This window comes from Haliotis rubra, unplaced genomic scaffold (genome assembly GCF_003918875.1).
Source record: "Haliotis rubra isolate DU_JTF1 unplaced genomic scaffold, ASM391887v1 Scf101, whole genome shotgun sequence".
Taxonomy (NCBI): Eukaryota; Metazoa; Mollusca; class Gastropoda; order Lepetellida; family Haliotidae; genus Haliotis; species Haliotis rubra.
This window is the reverse complement of record NW_025764904.1, coordinates 1793582-1813380: the sequence shown is the minus strand read 5'-3', so window position 1 is coordinate 1813380 and position 19799 is coordinate 1793582. Positions and strand designations below refer to the sequence as shown.

Here is a 19799-nt window from a genome sequence, read left to right as displayed (position 1 = left end):
GAGTTAATGCTTTGATGATGAGTGTGCATCTCTGTTTGATGTTCTACACGTTGGACTTTTCTTTGTCTCTGTATATGCGTTAAATGTACAATGTCGGTTTTGTCAAGCATTAAGCACTTGTAACCTCTCTGAGTTGTATGTAATACATACCACTGTTGTGTTTATCCTGGAATCCACTTTGCACAATATCTAAGGTTGCATTTTATGCGTTCTATCTGGAGTAGAGCATTAGGTTAACTCAAGCTGAATCTACTTACGCCTGATTGCCAGAAATGTTCTAATTTCGGTTGATTCAGTTCGTACTTTTAAAACAAGAACTTTAACAATACAATTAACCACTTGAAGCTGAAGTTTTATCATCAAATATACTTCAACACTTAAAACATGAATGAATCTTGCATACATGTTTCTGGAACCTTTATGATCTCCAGAATCGTCATAGATGGCCCGCCGTATTCTTGATATGGATACATGGAGCTGAGTGCTCAAGAGGCAGTTACATATAAAAAGTAATGAGCCTGCCTGCCTAAACATATTCCAGTGCCAATGGTGAGTGAGTGAGTATGGTTTTACGCCGCTTTTAGCGGCCCAGGACACAAAAAAATGGGCTTCATGCATTGCTCCCATGTTTGGAATCTAACCCGGGTCTTCGGCACGAAAGTTAAACAGACAAAATAGAAATTGCTTGGGAGAAGACAATGAAACTGCTTCACACTATGCTGCACACAGCACTTCTACAATGTGTGAAACCCATTACTGATGTCCCCCGCCGTGATATTGCTAAGAGCGGCGTAAAACTAAACTCACTCACTCTTTCGGAACACCGTGTACTTGTACAAATGTTCTACATGTTTGGTTGGTTGGTTGTTGTTTAACGCCAGACTCGGTAGTACTCCAGTTTTATGGTGGCGGCCTGTAAATAATCGAGTATGGATCAGCCAATAGAGTGACCAACAGCATGAGCATCGATCTACGCAACTGAGATACGATGACATGTGTCAACCAAGTCAGCGAGCCTGACCATCCGATCCCGTTAGTCGCCTCTCACAAGTATGAGTTACTGAAGATCAATTCTAACCCGGATCTTCACGTATGTCTACATGAAGACAACTTATATTTCCAGAACACAGTTTCATTTATTAACATCACTAACAAATGTCTAGGCGGAGGACATTTTTTCTTCCGAACCCATCATAATGTAGTGTTTCTTCAAATGTAAAACGTGTTTTGGTATCGTAAGGAAAAAGTATTAATGATTATCGATATGAAATAGTATCATCGATAATCTCGTACATAAACGTTTGCGATAGAATAAAGCTTTGATTTACTCACACAATTCACAAAGTTTATTTTTATGCACGGTCTGCTTCTAAATTATGTTCAGGGTGATGTTTTGTAAGCGCATAGTATCCTCTTTGATAACATAGTATTAAACATAGCTGAATACAAAGTGATCCATAAACACCCGTTCCCATGGAGACGTTGGAACGTACAATGGACTTTTAATAGATGTTTTGATGATGATTTTCTTTTAAGTTGGCAAAAATGTTGTGCAATTCAAAATGCACGCGTAAAGGCTTGGGATTTTATCGTCATTTAATAGCAAAACAAACTTCCCAAGTTATAAAGTAAGAAAACTCATTAAAAAATCAGAGTTTCATATGATTTGCTTCATTGTTAAGTTCAACCCACCCACGCGTATGTCCCAGACTAGTTTTACAGTCTGGAAAACAGTGCGAAACGTTATACATCTAAACCCACGACAATTGTGCGAATTTTGTTTTGAAAAAAAACATCAAAAAGATTAATGTTGAGCCCTGTAGGCAACAACATGAAATAAACATTGTAAAATTTTTCTGTTTTGTTTAACAAAAATCGTATAATTATTTGCTTGTTTTGTGTTTGTTACATGAGAATATAAACTATGTATGGCGTCTCAGGTCATGAAGTTAATATGAAAGTTTCTCTCAGTACACACCCATTGGTGTGGGTAAAAGCCGGCTGTAAGGAGCAGCTATGAGGACTGACTGAGTTTGGCTTTACGCCGCTTTTAGCAATATTCCAGCAACATCACGGCGGGGGACACCACAAATGGGCTTCACACGTTGTACCCATGTGGGGATTCGAACCCGGGTCTTCGGCGTGACGAGCCAACGCTTTAACCACTAGACTACCCCACCGCCCCGCAGCTATGAGGAAGATATTGTCCTATGACTAAACAGTTTCTATTTGGAAACCTAACCACACAAGCAGAGGTGCAAACATTGGGTGGGTGGGTAGGTAAGTACGTAGGTAAATGGGTGGGTGGGAAGGTAGGTAGCTATAGGTTGTTGGGTTTAGGTAGGTAGGTATTATTATTATTGAAAATTTATATAGCGCACATATCCACGCACTAATGCATGTTCAAGGCGCTGGTATTTGTTCCGTCGATCATTGGATGTCAGTCTCAACGACACATCTTATTATCAATGCTCCTGAGGAACATACAACTCTTACTGGCACAAGGCGCACCGAGTTATTGTGGCTTTCCCATCCTTACGAGGTACCCATTCACAGTTGGGTGAACTGGGACACATAGTCACAGTACTTTGTCCAAGTTTACTGCACGTTGTTGTACCCGCAACTAGGTGTTTGCACGTATTCATGTGGCCACCATCTGGTCATATACCAACGGATTCGTGGGCTCTTTTAAGTGCACAGGGTCGTGTACTGTACACTAGGGGTTGTGAAAACACTGAAAGAGTCTGCATGCACACAAAGTTGACTCCAAGGTTTTAACACCCGGTCACAGGTGGGCTCGATCCTGGCACCTCATGCCTGCTGATCACTAGCCAGGCGCCTTAGGGCTCGCCCACCATGCTCCCATGGCGTAGGTAGGTAGGTAGGTTAGGTTAGGTAGGTAGGTAGGGGGTTCGACGAGGGCATATTTCCCGTAATCACTCGTACCGAGTTGGTTATTCTAGTTATTACCAATAATGTAATTTAAAAAGAAGAACCACGAAATAAAAACCACCACGAGACAGGACTTGTGACCCCAAACAGCTGATTCGTATTCATGCGCGTATAAACCTAACTTCTCCAGCGGTAATAACATAACTACGCTATGGAAATTAGTACCTCGTAAAATCGCTTTAAAATACAACAAAAATATTTTGTCTGGAATAATTAATTAACATTTGTTAATATGTTTAAATGATCTTTTAAATATATCATTGAACTTAATAACAGCTAAACCGTTATTTGATCAAGTCAGTGGGACGGAACATCGTTCATTCACGACTGACGTGTGTCTAGTGACGGGTGACGGTTTAGTGTTTAAACTTTGTCAAAAACCTGTCAATTTTGGGGAAAGTCAACGGTTAAAAGTTTGGAAATCTAAAAGACAACCATCCACCGAATACATCTAGAAAAAGTTTTCTGTCAAGAAACTCAACAAGTTTGAAGATTAAACAACATTTTGTTCTGTGGAAGGCGTGTTACAGTCACGTCATATGGTCCCAGTAGAGTACATGTACAGCAGTTCCAAGAAGGATAACTCTAGTAGGAATCCGAGTCAATGGGAAGAATACGCCTCTTAGGAGCAGATAATCGACTGACAGAGGAGTCATTCGAAGATGGTGAAGTGGAATACACTACCATAAATTGGACCTCAGAATAGTGTATGTACAGAATGAAGAATTACGGCATGCGACAACGACTGTGACGTCAAGATGGCAGCCTCAGGCTGAGGATGAGTGGGCAGAGTGGAGGATTTACAAGGGTTTGACAACAATTTATTGATGGACTGATGTTGTTTCTCATTAATTGAATAGTAACTGTTTATTGATTGTACATGTTTGTGCCCGAAAATTTGCCTGATTTGATGTACTGGTACACCCTTGTCAGAGAGGGTCTGGATGAGAAGTTTTCGGGCCTTGATCGGGGTTAGCCTAATGGCGGCCATGTTTGGTTACAAACAATGCAAACGCCGAAGACCCGGGTTCGAATCCCCCCATGGGTACAATGTGTGAGGCCCATTTCTGGTGTTCCCCGCCGTGATGTTGCTGGCATATTGCTAAAAGCGGCGTAAAACCAAACTCAGTCGGTTAGTCAGTCAATATGTTTACACAATATGTTAAATCATTACTCCTATTTTAAATCATTCATTCTTACTGGAAAATATCTTTTAGACATTGTTAAGATATTCCGAACAGCACTATCCCTTTTCAGATGTAGTTCTCATGATCTTCTAATAGAAAAATGTAGAGATTTCGGGATAGCATGGGAAACCGATTGTGTAAACATTGTCATTATCAGGAGGTAGAAGATGAATACTATTTCTTGCTTGTTTGTCCATTGTATACAAATATAAGAAAAGAATACATATAAAAATATTTCTAGTCACAAAGTAGCAATGTATGTATACCATGCAATGAATATCAGATCCTCTGCATTACAGACGTGATATTATTTGTGATATTTGTTTCTATTGAACCCTTTGCTACTTGGGGCGGTGGCGTAGCCTAGTGGTTAGGCGGTCGCTGGTCACGCCGAAGACCCGGGTGCTATTCCCCACATGGGCACAATGTGTGAAGCCCATTTCTGGTGTCCCCCGCAGTAATATTGCTAAAACTATACTCACTCACTCACTGTATGTAAAAATGTACTATATGGCCTTTTGAGTACTGTAAATAAAGATTGATTGATTAAAAGCTAGGTAGCAGATAGCTGTATATGTAGACGTGAAACAACAACAGTGTTGAGATAACAAAGTTGGACACTAAACAAGGGAAGTAAGTAGTTAATTGGCGCTGATTGCTAATGGAGAAAATCCACTAATGGGTAATTAAGCACTGACATCGCCAAGCAGGTATGTTCCCTGGTCACGGTTGAAGGCTGGTTCGGGTCTCTTGATGACTGTGGCCTCTTGTAGTTTCCGTTGACGCCAGTTGTTGTTTTTGTTGTTGTTGTTTCTTCAGTGGCTTTAAACATGGTTGTATGGTCTTGGTTCTTGGTTCTTGCTGTTGTGTTCGGAAATGGCGGATGACTTTGTTGACGGAAGTCTGGTGTTCTTTCAGTCTGATGTTGATGGGTCTGAGGGTTTCGCCAATATATTGGTTGCCACTTGATCTGATATATACAGCCTCTAGAGATAGGGCTTGTTAGTGAATTGGCTTAACAGCAAACAAATAAACAAACAAAAACCTTTTGAGGACGTTGTAAATAGCATTCCACAGCTACTTATTCCAACTGAACGACGTCGAATCAGATCTGGACAAGATAATCCGGTGACTGGTATTGCGAGCAGATTCACGCCATCGGGTACAACTACACAGCTACAGACCCGTTAATTTAGTGTAGCATAAATAATTTTCATGAATTTAATTTTTGTATGATCCAAGTCAAATTTTGCACATTTGTGAGGAATCATCTTACCTACAATCACATAATTTCTGTTTAATTTTCCGTTGCTTATTTTTCGAATGGCAATAATTTAATCAACATATGTAAAGTGCCGTTAACTCCTTTAACATGGCGGCCTATGGGATTGTGCCATGTGGAACTATATACGTAAGTTGATAGTGATGTCATTAGTTAAATAGTGGTCTGAAAATTGAACTGAAATTATGTGCGCAGAGCAGAGATGATTTCAAATTTGCCTGTCAGATTTTACAAAGATCTATTCTAAACTCACCTCATGAAAACTATTTATGCTACACTGAAATAACATGTAAGTCTATGGAAATGACGTCAAGTGTCCGATTACAACTGACACGGGTCTGTATGTCGTTAAGTTGATTCTGTTTGTTGTGTTGTTGTACTAAGCAATCTTTGCGCTGAGGTGGTTGAAATTCCCAAACCTTTAACATAGTCGTAGAGTTACAGTCGTAGAGCTAATGTTTTGTTCAACTGTACCCTGGTCCATTTGGTGGCCTCATACGCAATGCAGCTCGCTGGATAACTGTTCAACTATTGAACATCAGTACAAAAGAATACCCAGTCTTGGCTATCCACAAAAACAAATTCCGTTTGGTGTAAAGAATGAGTGAGTGGGTTTAGTTTTACGCCACACTCAGCAATATTCCAGCTATATGGCGGCGGTCTGTAAATAATCGAGTCTGAACCAGACAATCCAGGGGTCAACAGCATGAACATCGATCTACGCAACTGGGATACGATGACATGTGTCAACCCAGTCAGCGAGCCTGACCACAGATCCCGTTAGTCGCCTCTAACGACAAGCATGGGTTCCTGAAGATCAATTCTAACCCGAACCTTCACTGGGTTGGTGTAAAGAAAAAGTAGCTGTGTAATTTATATGAATGGATCACTGAAAATAAGCCATGACACCAGGTGTTCGCAAAAAGGGTAAGCATGTCCTACCCTACAGGGTAGCACAACCATTCACAAAATGTGCCTAAAATTGAAGCATGCTTTTCCTGATGCTATACAGCAGTACTGCCATGCCTGTGAATGGCTGTGTTACCGGTAGGGCTGGAGGGGTGTCCTCACTGTGCCCCCTGCCTTTGTTTCAAGGTGTGAAGCAGTCACTCGTGGTTAACTAGCTAACAATGGGGGGATTAACTAGTGTTGGGAATTGGTTAAAATATCACAATCGATGATTGCTTCCTTACCAACGAACAATCATCGAAAAACATTGGTTAGCGTCTTTTTTCAGATTTTCCTATCCAGGTTGTTATTGCAGATATGTATAACAAGATGCAACTTGCTACTTTAAATTGATGACTAATATATCATGAACATAAACTTCTTCAAGATATATTCAGTCATGGCTTTTCAGTTAGTGAAGTGAGTTTTCTATGAATTAAACACGTTTTCAGGCACTGACAACTTCAACGATATGTTCCATTGTCAAGTATTTCAAAGAGTAAAAAAGTAGTTCAAAAATCGTTTATGTTCGATTATGAGAAAATGTGACCGATTGCTTGGTCGTTTGGTCACTGCGACCAATCTTCGATTATTTCAATTAATCGGAACACCACTAGGATTAACAAGGGATTAAGTAGAGCCAGTTCTGAAATTTATTGTACCTCAGCATAAAACATTCACACATGATACTCGCATTTATATCACCATTTCATTTATACACGAACAATGCAGTTAACATTCACACATGATACATGATACCTTGAAATTATAATACATGAAACATTATCCTCCATTTCACTTATACATCAACAATGCGCGATATTGCATTTGCATATTCAATCGGAGTGATTCTACCTTGCAGTAGATTGTCCTTTTCAACATTCAGGATACTGTCCAGGTGACAATATTTCTGTCTTTTTGGTCTCAGTTTTCCACCACCACCCAACTGCAGCATCATGATCTCGGTGTAGCACTGTTCATTCTTCATCATGTCAGTGAACTTGAAGATACAAACCTGACATCATGTGATCGATGAACCGGAAAATCTAGTTAGATTATTTGTAATTACTACTGCTGTGAAGAAGAACAGAAATTCCGATGCTTTTAAGTAAATAAATTGTTTGAGAAATACTTTTTGTACAACATGTAGAGGGTCAGTTTTACTCTCGGACTAAACATGTCCTCTTTTGTTACCTCAACATTCTTAAATATGCTACTGTGCTCATGATGAACCTTGGGGACTTCAGTCCACTATGGGGAGATAACTCCATGAAACAATTGACAAACAACAGGATCCTATGACATCTAAACTTTATTTCATTTAGTCTATCAATTATAATATGGCCTATGACATGGGATAACAAACGAATCACTCATGACGACATCCATTCATGACTGTGTCTATAAAATATTTTAGTCGATATATGGAAGTATTTCGCCTCGCATCTTACTCACTTCCCAAATAAAATGTTTTTGTAAATTGTCGAATAGAACCAAACAAACAGATCAAATATAAAAATCATGAAACAAGCTGAGTTAAGATATTTTGGAGAAAACTTAAGAGTAAGTGCATTTGTTGATGCATTTCAAATGGATATTTGATGCAATACCTGATGCACCTAATTGTGCATCGATTTGTATGGATTTTCAAAATGTACAATTTTGCATTGGAAATTCCTATACCTTTTTAAGATACAGAGTAAATACATGAATGTCCGAATGCTTTATTCACTAGTATGTATAACTACTCTGTGTTACTGCTGAACAACAAAACAATACTATCCTTCAAGCAAATTTGCCAAATATTAGAAAGTTGTAAGAAAGATATTAGAAAGTTCATCTGATGCAACCTCCAAGGGAAATAATATCATATTTTCACACTGAAAGGTATTCTAAAGCAATAAAAGATCCGATAGTATTATGGTTGCCTGAACACTGTCTATTTAGCTTTCACAATTTTGCTTAAAGGTCACATGCAACGTAAAACATAACTTTGCAGATTCTGATACCTTTCGGTATGGACTTACCGAAACAAATCGTCAAAAATGCAAATTCAACTTATAAAGTTGAAAAATAACGCGATGAAAAAAAACGCGCGAAATCGGAGTTCAAACGTTTCACTAATTTTCCCCAGACTTTTCTGGGGAAAACGGGTTTCAACAGCTGGGCTGCGCTCATAGCACGTGCGCAGTGAAATAGGTTCGCGCAACTTGGAAGCAGGTTGTCCGGTGAATACTCGGTGAAGGCTTTGGTGTGAGCTATTTTTCTAATGTTTTGTTGATATCTCACAGGCGCGAGCTTTTTATATGTTATGACAGTAAATTAACTGTTTATATAATTTCACCACACGTTCTTCTTACCGAGTCACTTTCTCAGTTCGATACTTAAAAGCAACGTCATTATTTAGCGTTGACAGAATTTCTAACTGTGATATAGATATGTCGTTGTCACAGACAAAACTCAATGTCTTGTTTTATTGACATCTGTGTGTCTGCCTGCCTGTCTGCTAATGACAATATTCAATACACAGCTGCTATCACTGACCACATGCAATTTGAACTTAACACCAATCGGGCTATACACCATAAACAAAATGCATTGATTTATGGCCCGAGTTCGGTCTCTGTCACATTATGTAATTACACAGACAGGCAGGTGTGATAGTTGAACACATGACATGTTATGATGTCTGTTGATTGCAAAATGTTATACACAAAAAATGAGCATGTATTTACAAAACCCAACATCTCTACATATACACACACACAATAAGCCGTGAGGACATCTGCAAATGAACCAGCCGTTACACTTGAGTGCACACCCACCCGCTCTGACTGGGTTCGGTATCCCGGCTGCTTCGTTTCTTGGGAAGTAAACCGAAGTACACAATATTGCACTTTTGATTTGCGATTGTACGCTTATAATTTTGTTTATATGTTTTTTCATAACCAGCAATGTATATTATATGTCACGAATAAGTGATAATTGTGTTTTAATAATGTTTGATTTTTTGGTTGCATGTGACCTTTAAAGGAAAGTATTATTTGTTCATCAGCAGCAATATAGACTAGCCAAAGAAATGAATGATATTATGAGCAGTGTTCCCTCTAATCCAATAGAATTCTGCCATTTAATGTTACAGTACACTCACAGGGGTCCATTTTGAGCTGCACTCAGAAAATTTCTTTTGTACATACAAAAAACACCAGACCAATTTAATAACTTGTTTTACTTTATTAAGTTAAGTCAAACACCTGCAATAACGAGACTGAAACATTATAAAGAATAACTTCATACAACTCAAGAATAGTTTGATTCCCCACGTGGGCATGTGTGAAGGCCATTTCTGGTGTTCCCCACTACGATCTTGCTGGAATATTGCTAAAGGTGGTGTAAAACTAAAACTCACTCCTTTTTGGACAGCAAAATGTTATCCTGTTGCATCAAATGAAAGTGTGAATAACGGTTTTGCTTTTACCAATGGGGTGGGAAACACCAGAAAAGTTCTCAACACATTCTACCCATGTGGGGAATCCAACCCAGGCTTTCCATGGCAGAAGCAAAGGCTTTAACCACCAGATTACCCCACCAACAAGAAATGAATTATTAGGGAGTTTAGGTTCATGCCGCTTTTAGCAATATTCCAGCAATATCATGACGGGGACACCAGAAATGGATTTCGCACATTGTACCCATGTATGGAATTCAACCCGGGTCTTGGACTTGACGAGTGACCGCTTTAACCACTACGCTACCACACCGCCCAGTTAAAGTTAGAAAGTGATATCCCAAACAATTTATCACTTTTTAGCAGTGAAACAAGTAATTAAATTGATCTGGTCTAAACATAGAACTCTACTAAACAAAGACATATGAATAACATAAACATCTACAATATGATTGGACAGTCTTGACTATGTAATCTTTGGAATCCAATTCAATATTTTCAATAAACACACAAAGTCTACTTCTGGAATGACCATTAACATGGAGGCTGCTGTAGTCCACTATCAATATCTGACATGTCGGTCACCTTACAAAGTAGTTTCAGTACAAATATAACATGCCTAATTAATGAAATAGCTCAGTATAAAACACTCTTCCATACAGTACAAATGAGCATACAAGATGCCATGGGTAACCATAGCAACCAGAGAAAAGGTAACTTCAGCAATCAGAGAAAAATCAAATAGCACATTCACAACAGTGTGTACAAAATATACCAGTCTTGTGAAAATGTAATTGAATGGAGAAATTGTATTTGTAAACTCCACGACTTGATGCAGTGTTAAAACATAATGAAAGATCTTAATGTAATTAAAATTTATCCTAAACAAAATAAATTCACAATACAGTATCCATGCTGCCTTTGACTAAAAATTCTTCAGAATTGTAGAGATGGGTCGCATTTTGATGTTGAAAGGGATCATATTATAAAATGCAAAATAAAAAGATGTGTGAATAGTATGTTTGACATAAACCTGTTTTATCTTTCATTGAAAATATCAAAATGGTCATTAAACATATTCTTTTATCCAAGAGCTCTCAATTCAGTTCAAATACACACACTGACTAATGGATTACTTACTAAAGGCATCAAGCCATATCACATTAAAGAGGAAAAAGAACATGAAAGGGTAGTGAATTAACTGTTACCATGGCTACAGAACATGGCAGTGGTTACTTGTTTCTGTTTTGGTATTGCAATATGAATGCCTAATCACTGTACTAGGCACCCTTTTAATTCAGCTTTTTCAGAGAAAACATGCTCAAAACATGTCAAATATTTTTGTCATTATTTCACTAAACATATTGAATAATACATCAACAGCTGATTTGATTTGTATTTGTTACCAATATTCATATGTACATGTATCAAATTCACCTCATAGTGGATTAGTTGCCGCCCTAATATTAACTGATATCAAAAAGGTCAAGGTACCCGTTTCAGTTTGTTAACTACATATGTCAGACAACAAACATATATCATACGAAGACATTGAAAAAGCATTCATGGTGCATATTACAATGCACACATTACTGGTATATCACTTTGCTATTAAATATATTTACTACTACAATTTATACAGTTTATGATTTTCTAAAACTTACCTATTTCACATAAAAATATATAATAATCAAAACCTGAAAATTACTTTCTCAATGTCTGTCAGTTCATAAAATACACATAATTTTACATGAACATCAATTGGTAAACATGTGCCTGAAATTTTACTTACATGAGCAATTAGTCCTGAACTTAAAACTAGGGCACTACAAGATGGTATATGTCATGTACTAAAATGTTCATGTGAATGTCCACAAGAAATGGAATCATGGTGTCATTCGTTCTTGACAATGAATATAGTGGTTCAATCTCTAGGACACAGAAGGCCAGGGTCCCGTTCCCCAAAATGATCTCAGCGCTAAGGTGATAGTAACTCCCATACTTCAACATAGACTTACGCCAGTCATAGCGCTACAATCAGTATGTGGAACGGGCTCCTGGGCCCCATTTCACAATGTGATCTTAGTGCTAAGGTGATTGTAACTCACATACTTCAACAAAGACTTACGCCAGTCGTAGAGCTATGATCAGTATGTGGAACGGGCTCCTGGGCCCCATTTCACAAAGTGATCTTAGCGCTAAGGTGATCGTAACTTCCATACTTCAACATAGACTTACGCCAGTCGTAGAGCTATGATCAGTATGTGGAACGGGCTCCTGGGCCCCATTTCACAAAGTGATCTTAGCGCTAAGGTGATCGTAACTTCCATACTTCAACATAGACTTACGCCAGTCGTAGAGCTATGATCAGTATGTGGAAGCGGGCTCCTGGGCCCCATTTCACAAAGTGATCTTAAGCTAAGGTGATCGTAACTTCCATACTTCAACATAGACTTACGCCAGTCGTAGAGCTATGATCAGTATGTGGAACGGGCTCCTGGGCCCCATTTCACAAAGTGATCTTAGCGCTAAGGTGATCGTAACTTCCATACTTCAACATAGACTTACGCCAGTCGTAGAGCTATGATCAGTATGTGGAACGGGCTCCTGGGTCCCATTTCACAAAGTGATCTTAGTGCTAAGGTGATCGTAACTTTCATACTTCAACATAGACTTACGCCAGTCGTAGAGCTATGATCAGTATGTGGAACGGGCTCCTGGGTCCCATTTCACAAAGTGATCTTAGTGCTAAGGTGATTGTAACTCACATACTTCAACAAAGACTTACGCCAGTCGTAGAGCTATGATCAGTATGTGGAACGGGCTCCTGGGCCCCATTTCACAAAGTGATCTTAGCGTTAAGGTGATCGTAACTATCATACTTCAACATAGACTTACGCCAGTCGTAGAGCTATGATCAGTATGTGGAACGGGCTCCTGGGCCCCATTTCACAAAGTGATCTTAGCGCTAAGGTGATCGTAACTTCCATACTTCAACATAGACTTACGCCAGTCGTAGAGCTATGATCAGTATGTGGAGCGGGCTCCTGGGTCCCATTTCACAAAGTGATCTTAGTGCTAAGGTGATCGTAACTTTCATACTTCAACATAGACTTACGCCAGTCAGTAGAGCTATGATCAGTATGTGGAGCGGGCTCCTGGGTCCCATTTCACAAAGTGATCTTAGTGCTAAGGTGATTGTAACTCACATACTTCAACAAAGACTTACGCCAGTCGTGTAGAGCTATGATCAGTATGTGGGCGGGCCCTGGGCCCCATTTCACAAAGTGATCTTAGCTTAAGGTGATCGTAACTATCATGCTTCAACATAGACTTCACGCCAGTCGTAGAGCTATGATCAGTATGTGGAACGGGCTCCTGGGCCCCATTTCACAAAGTGATCTTAGCTAAGGTGATCGTAACTTCCATACTTCAACATAGACTTACGCCAGTCGTGAGAGCTATGATCAGTATGTGGAACGGGCTCCTGGGCCCCATTTCACAAAGTGATCTTAGCTAAGGTGATCGTAACTTCCATACTTCAACATAGACTTACGCCAGTCGTAGAGCTATGATCAGTATGTGGAGCGGGCTCCTGGGCCCCATTTCACAAAGTGATCTTAGCTAAGGTGATCGTAACTTCCATACTTCAACATAGACTTCGCCAGTCGTAGAGCTATGATCAGTATGTGGAACGGGCTCCTGGGCCCCATTTCACAAAGTGATCTTAGCTAAGGTGATCGTAACTTCCATACTTCAACATAGACTTACGCCAGTCGTAGAGCTATGATCAGTATGTGGAACGGGCTCCTGGGCCCCATTTCACAAAGTGATCTTAGCTTAAGGTGATCGTAACTTCCATACTTCAACATAGACTTCACGCCAGTTGTAGAGCTATGATCAGTATGTGGAACGGGCTCCTGGGCCCCATTTCACAAAGTGATCTTAGCGCTAAGGTGATCGTAACTTCCATACTTCAACATTGACTTACGCCAGTCGTAGAGCTATGATCAGTATGTGGAACGGGCTCCTGGGCCCCATTTCACAAAGTGATCTTAGCGCTAAGGTGATCTTAACTATCATACTTCAACATAGACTTACGCCAGTCGTAGAGCTATGATCAGTATGTGGAACGGGCTCCTGGGCCCCATTTCACAAAGTGATCTTAAGCTAAGGTGATCGTAGAACTTCCATACTTCAACATAGACTTACGCCAGTCGTAGAGCTATGATCAGTATGTGGAACGGGCTCCTGGGCCCCATTTCACAAAGTGATCTTAGCTAAGGTGATCGTAACTTCCATACTTCAACATAGACTTACGCCAGTCAGAGCTATGATCAGTATGTGGAACGGGCTCCTGGGCCCCATTTCACAAAGTGATCTTAGCGCTAAGGTGATCGTAACTTCCATACTTCAACATAGACTTACGCCAGTCGTAGAGCTATGATCAGTATGTGGAACGGGCTCCTGGGTCCCATTTCACAAAGTGATCTTAGTGCTAAGGTGATCGTAACTTCCATACTTCAACATAGACTTACGCCAGTCGTAGAGCTATGATCAGTATGTGGAACGGGCTCCTGGGTCCCATTTCACAAAGTGATCTTAGTGCTAAGGTGGTCGTAACTTCCATACTTCAACATAGACTTACGCCAGTCGTAGAGCTATGATCACTTTGTTATAAGACTGCCATACTTTAACATGGATATTTGACCATCATTGCTCGGAGTTCACTTTGGGAAGTGGGTTAATTTCCCAAATTCCAATTTGGGAGCAAAATTACAAACCCATTTTAGGGGTCTACAGCCAGGATATGGATGGGGTATTGTACAAACAGCATTAACATAAAACTCACTCACTCATTCAACACTGTGTTGTTTTACTGTTAGAGATGCAATGGTATACCATTGTGCCTGGTGTACTGCAATATCTACCAGTTGTTTTCGATTCTGTTGTTATTTCGGTCCAGTCCGGTATATTAGCATTATGAATTGCATTATATTACAACGTACCTCTTGATTGGTCAGTTCATTAAGCTCAGCCAAACATTATTTTATTTACTATTAAGGCCAGACCAATTTTATTTCTTGTTATCGGATCCGCCAGTTATATTTTTTCAAGAATAACAAAAAAAATAAAATGAATTTTCCCCGCTCAAAAAATAAATCCTGTTTTAATTGGCCAAAAATGTAAACTTTCAAAAGAATTTTTTTAGATTGTTTTTTGCCCCATATACACTTCATAACTTGCAAAAAAGTAAAATACTTTGAGTAGTTAGAAGGAACATTACTTTGGTGATTTATTTTGGATTTTTTTCCCCCTCCTGCCTTTAGGTTTTCTGAAGACAAAAATCCGTAAAACAAGAAATAAAATTGGTCTGGCCTAATGCTATTTTAGTCAGGGATTTAATATATCATTTGATTAGTTTTGTTACAAAAAGTACATATGTGTTGGCCAAATTATTGTTTCTCTTGTTTCGAATGCACTTAGTGTAATGAATCGAAACATAGCAAACAGAGAGGTCTATACCATGATGCGTATCGTATCAAAACAATAGAGTATCGTTGCAGACCTATGTATTGTATATTTATTTGTTTATCGGCTATAACATCAGGATGTTAAAACATAATTACATTTACATTTAAAGCGTAATATATTACCACATGGACAAATAATCACAATTTCACAAAAATAGTAAGAAAACTTTGTGTCCCTCTCTGAAATAGACTGAAACTGCATGAAGCAAATCTACGACTCATAGCCTCATTAGTACTCATCATTACTTACCAGTACTCACAAGTATTCATTGATCAGTACTCATAGGTTGGTTGGTGTGTTGTTTAAGGCCACATTCAGCAATATTCCAGCTATATGGCAGCGGTCTGTAAATAATCGAGTCTGGACCAGACAATCCAGTGATCAACATCATGAGCATCAGTACTCAAGGCAGTAAATGGATGAGCGAGTGAGTGAGTGAGTTTAGTTTTACGCCACACTGTCAGTGAGAGTGTCCACCCGATCATGTTAGTTGCCTTTTACAAGCATGGGTTACTGAAGATCAATTCTAACCTGGACCTTCACTGGTAAGTAAATGGACGAGTTTAATCCCAAATATAAATATGTTTGTAGTGTGTGGATGGTATTGTGCTACTGGAAACATCATAAACCATGTTCAATCTCCTTGTAACATGTCCCCAAAAGGATAAATGACAAAAAAGAGAACTTGAAAGAATTTATTTTGCATCCAGTGACTATACCTTTTTTAACCATGTTTACAATAAAAAAAATTCAGAACGCAGATGGTTCTCTTTTTTAGTTCACTTCGACTACTTACAAAAGTTTTAAGAATAAAAATATCTATAAAACAATATATACATTAGTTACCTCTCGGCCCCTTTGGACAAAGCTATCGTAGCACTACAATAGTCGTACCTCCTATACTGTAACATAGACTTACGTCAGTCGCAGCACTACGATAGCTTGGTGAAACAGGGCCCAGGACATAACTAAATCTGTCTATATTTTTAGATGCCAACAGTTATTTCAAAGAATGAGTGAGCTCAATTTGAATGATATTTGTCCAGAATTCCAGATATATCGAGGCGTATCACCTTGTGTGAGAATTGTCATGAACAACAAAGCTAATGTCAAGTTTACCCCATTGGTGAAACCATTGAGCATTAGAATGTTACTTTTGCTGAGGCCATGGATCATAATCAAGTCAGATCAGCATATCCTTGCACTACTAGGGGAGGCAACTCTCCATAATGAACATTTGGTGTCATCGGCCACTGGAGGATATGGAGCTAATAACCATAGCAACATAAATGATACTAAATAACCAGCAGGTTTCTACCTATTGTCTACAACATCTAGTCTTTGTCAAGAACAGTAAAAAAGTATCTTGGTTCAAATAGTCTCAAATAAGAAATAAAATTTGTCTGTTTTTCATTAATATCATATCTTCATCAACATCATGAGTAAACATTGCACTTCATTGCTTTTGATGAGCAATACCTCTTACAAAATAGAAAGTACATCAGTTCATATAATAGTTCCACCAAAATCTGGGGTTTGTTTATACACCAGGGATTTACCTTGAGTCCTGTATTTGAGGGTCCCTGGGACTCATGCTTATAAGTTTCAGGGGTCCTGGACAACAAAATGGGGTTCCCAGACACTTAATTATTATTATTAATACTGTTATTGTATTGTGTATCATGATCATCACATTATTCGTTACAGTAATTGAATTGGAAATTGTACCATAATCCAGCTAGTAGCAAACTCTTTGACAACTTATTGTTTCTTGATTGGAATTTTTACAAAAGTATTTGGACTTTTCTGCGTCCCTGTGGATGCGCTAATAAATTTTGTTGCGCCCATCGTCAATTTTGTTGCGTATAGGACGCAGGAATTCACGTCCTGTAAATCCCTGATACACCTTTAGGACAGTTGAAAGAATATTCCAGCTTCTAATGACGTTTTCAAAACTGACTGGGTAGGTAAAGAATTAATAAGGAACTTTTTATTTTATCTTCTTTTATTAATTCTTTTTTTACAGATTCCAGTTTCACGTTTGGTCAATAGGTCAGTAATTTAAATACAAACATTTAATGCATTGCAAAGGATATTAAATCATTTTACAGTCTGATTTGGACCAGCAGAAGATAAAAATGTTTAAAATCTTTTTATAAATACAACAACTCTAATATCTGAGAGAAGCATTTCATTGTTCAAAAACAATTTGCAAGGCATTATATTACAAATCAATAAAAGGAATCCTCATTCTAATATACAATGCAGGATCTTGAGTCAAGCCCTTTACTGCCTGCAGTGAATAAAGGGAAGGTCCCTGAGGTCATGGTGACCTTAGTTACATGTACAAAAAGATGGAATTTGGTACAAAAATGAAATGCAAAGTGAAATAAATTCTCTCTTAACAAGGTATAGAAATAAAATATGACTGGGACAGTGGACATGTTATGGACAGGTCAGGAGAAAAAACTTTTATTGATAAAAGCCTGAATTATGTTTTTTAAATTTGGTCAACAACAATGGAAATGCCATGCTCTCCTATTCTGTGGTCCCTCCAGGTATAAGACACCATGATTCCACTCAAGATGATGGTTCTTTGGATTCGAACTTGCATTGATCAAACTGAAGTAGGTGTGTCTTCTAACAGTTCAACTCCATACATCACAGGAGTAGCGGCCTTTGGATTGTAATTTCTTGATGTAGTCGAGAGCACCCTCTTTGTCTTTCTTGCCCATCTCCGTGACGATCTTTTCCAGTAAACCATGGACCTCTCTCGCCATGTTCCTTGCATCTCTGACAGGAGAAAATAAAGTCAGGTGAGAGGAATTAACACAAACAATAATTTTAGGGGAAACAAAACAGAACTACAGTCCGTTTGAGTCAGAAACGGACTGATGAATTGCAAATTTTATCATTGTACAAAATTTCCACATAAATATAAATAGTACACATGTTTATCATTTACTAATACCCAACAGCTTTCTTATATTTGAAAATTTTCCCGACTCCACCAAAAAAGTTCTTTAAGAAACTATCATTAAAATTTTGACACAGTTCACTATTTGTTACGAGGGAGGAGTGCAGAAAAAGGGACAACTAGCCAGGTGTGCGTGAAAGGATGGAGAATCAATAACTTGGTGGGCACTTGTGCACGTGCTTCTCTAAACCTGGCTGTCCCTTTCTCTGCACTCCTCCCTCGTAACAAATAGTGAACTGTGTCAAAATTTTAATGATAGTTTCTTAAAGAACTTTTTTGGTGGAGTCCGGAAAATTTTCAAATATAAGAAAGCTGGGTATTAGTAAATGATAACCATGTGTACTATTTATATTTATGTGGCAATTTTGTACAATGATAAAATTTGCAATTCATCAGTCCGTTTCTGACTCAAACGGACTATACAAAGCTCTGCAGCTAATGTGAATTTTCCTGGATATTTTGCAGCAACGGATCATAAAAAGACAGCATATTTGAATAGCTAGAGTTATCAAGTGATGTGTACTGACAGGAGGGAGAAATGGATGCTGTGTTGAGTGTAGATATATGGGTTCACTTCTATATAAACGTTCCAGTCTGGCTAAAAGCTCAAACAACCAAATAAACAGGTTTTATTTGTGAATTAATCATTTAAATGTGAGGTCTCTGAGAGGGCAAAATACTTTTTTTAAAAACAGAAAATAGGTGAAAAGTTGGTAGCTGAAACTCCAAAGCCTTCACTGTATACACGTCACTTAGGCTGTGTACTTATACCCACACATACATGTAATGACCACGCAGATATGTGATTATCAAACACACATGCCCAAATCGATGCTCATGCTGTTGATCACTGGATTGTCTGGTCCAGACTCGATTATTTACAGACCGCCGCCATATAGCTGAAATATTGCTGAGTGTGGCATAAAACTAAACTCACTCACTCACTCACCAAACACACATGTGTCTGCACACATAAGCATGCCTATCGGACCTACACGTGACAGCCAAACATGGACGTGACTATCACACATACACGTGACTCAAACACACACATGTGACTACCACACCCACATCTGACTATAACACACATGTGACTCCAACACACACAAGCGTGATACACACAAGACTCCCAGACATACACAACTTCGAACTCACCCGCACACATACACGTGACCTCCATTCTCTAAGAGCTCCCAGAACTCTGCCATGTTCTGCTCTATAAGGTTCTGGACGTAGACTTTCTTCTCCTGGTCCCGGGAGAATGCCGTGTAGATCTTGGTCAGGCTTCCCTTGACCTTGTAGTCCATCATCTCCTCCTCATAGATGAAGTCTTGGGCCTGATGGCGGCAACCGAAATACAAGATGGTCTGCCCAACAGGCTTGCCTGCAACACCAGAAAACATCCAATGTTCAAAATATATTCATAACATCCATAGAAAAAAACATGCCCACTGTATTGGGCACATATGA

General features: G+C 38.9%; 1 protein-coding gene and 1 long non-coding RNA gene across 2 annotated transcripts in view; both read right to left on the bottom strand.

The window, feature by feature from the left end:
* Positions 1 to 166: 166 nt before the first annotated feature.
* LOC124268712 lies at positions 167 to 12189 on the bottom strand. The gene is made up of 3 exons (XR_006896335.1): positions 11758 to 12189; positions 11054 to 11059; positions 167 to 176 (listed from the first exon to the last, which is right to left on the bottom strand). It is a non-coding gene; the product is annotated as an uncharacterized LOC124268712 (long non-coding RNA).
* Positions 12190 to 17339: 5150 nt separating this feature from the next.
* The window catches only part of LOC124268695 (NADPH--cytochrome P450 reductase-like), a 53651-nt gene continuing 51191 nt past the window's right edge, over positions 17340 to 19799 (bottom strand). The window contains 2 exon segments of the mRNA XM_046703690.1: positions 17340 to 18145; positions 19485 to 19713. Of these exon segments, the coding sequence (XP_046559646.1) occupies positions 18001 to 18145; positions 19485 to 19713 (374 nt within the window). The 3' untranslated portion in view covers positions 17340 to 18000.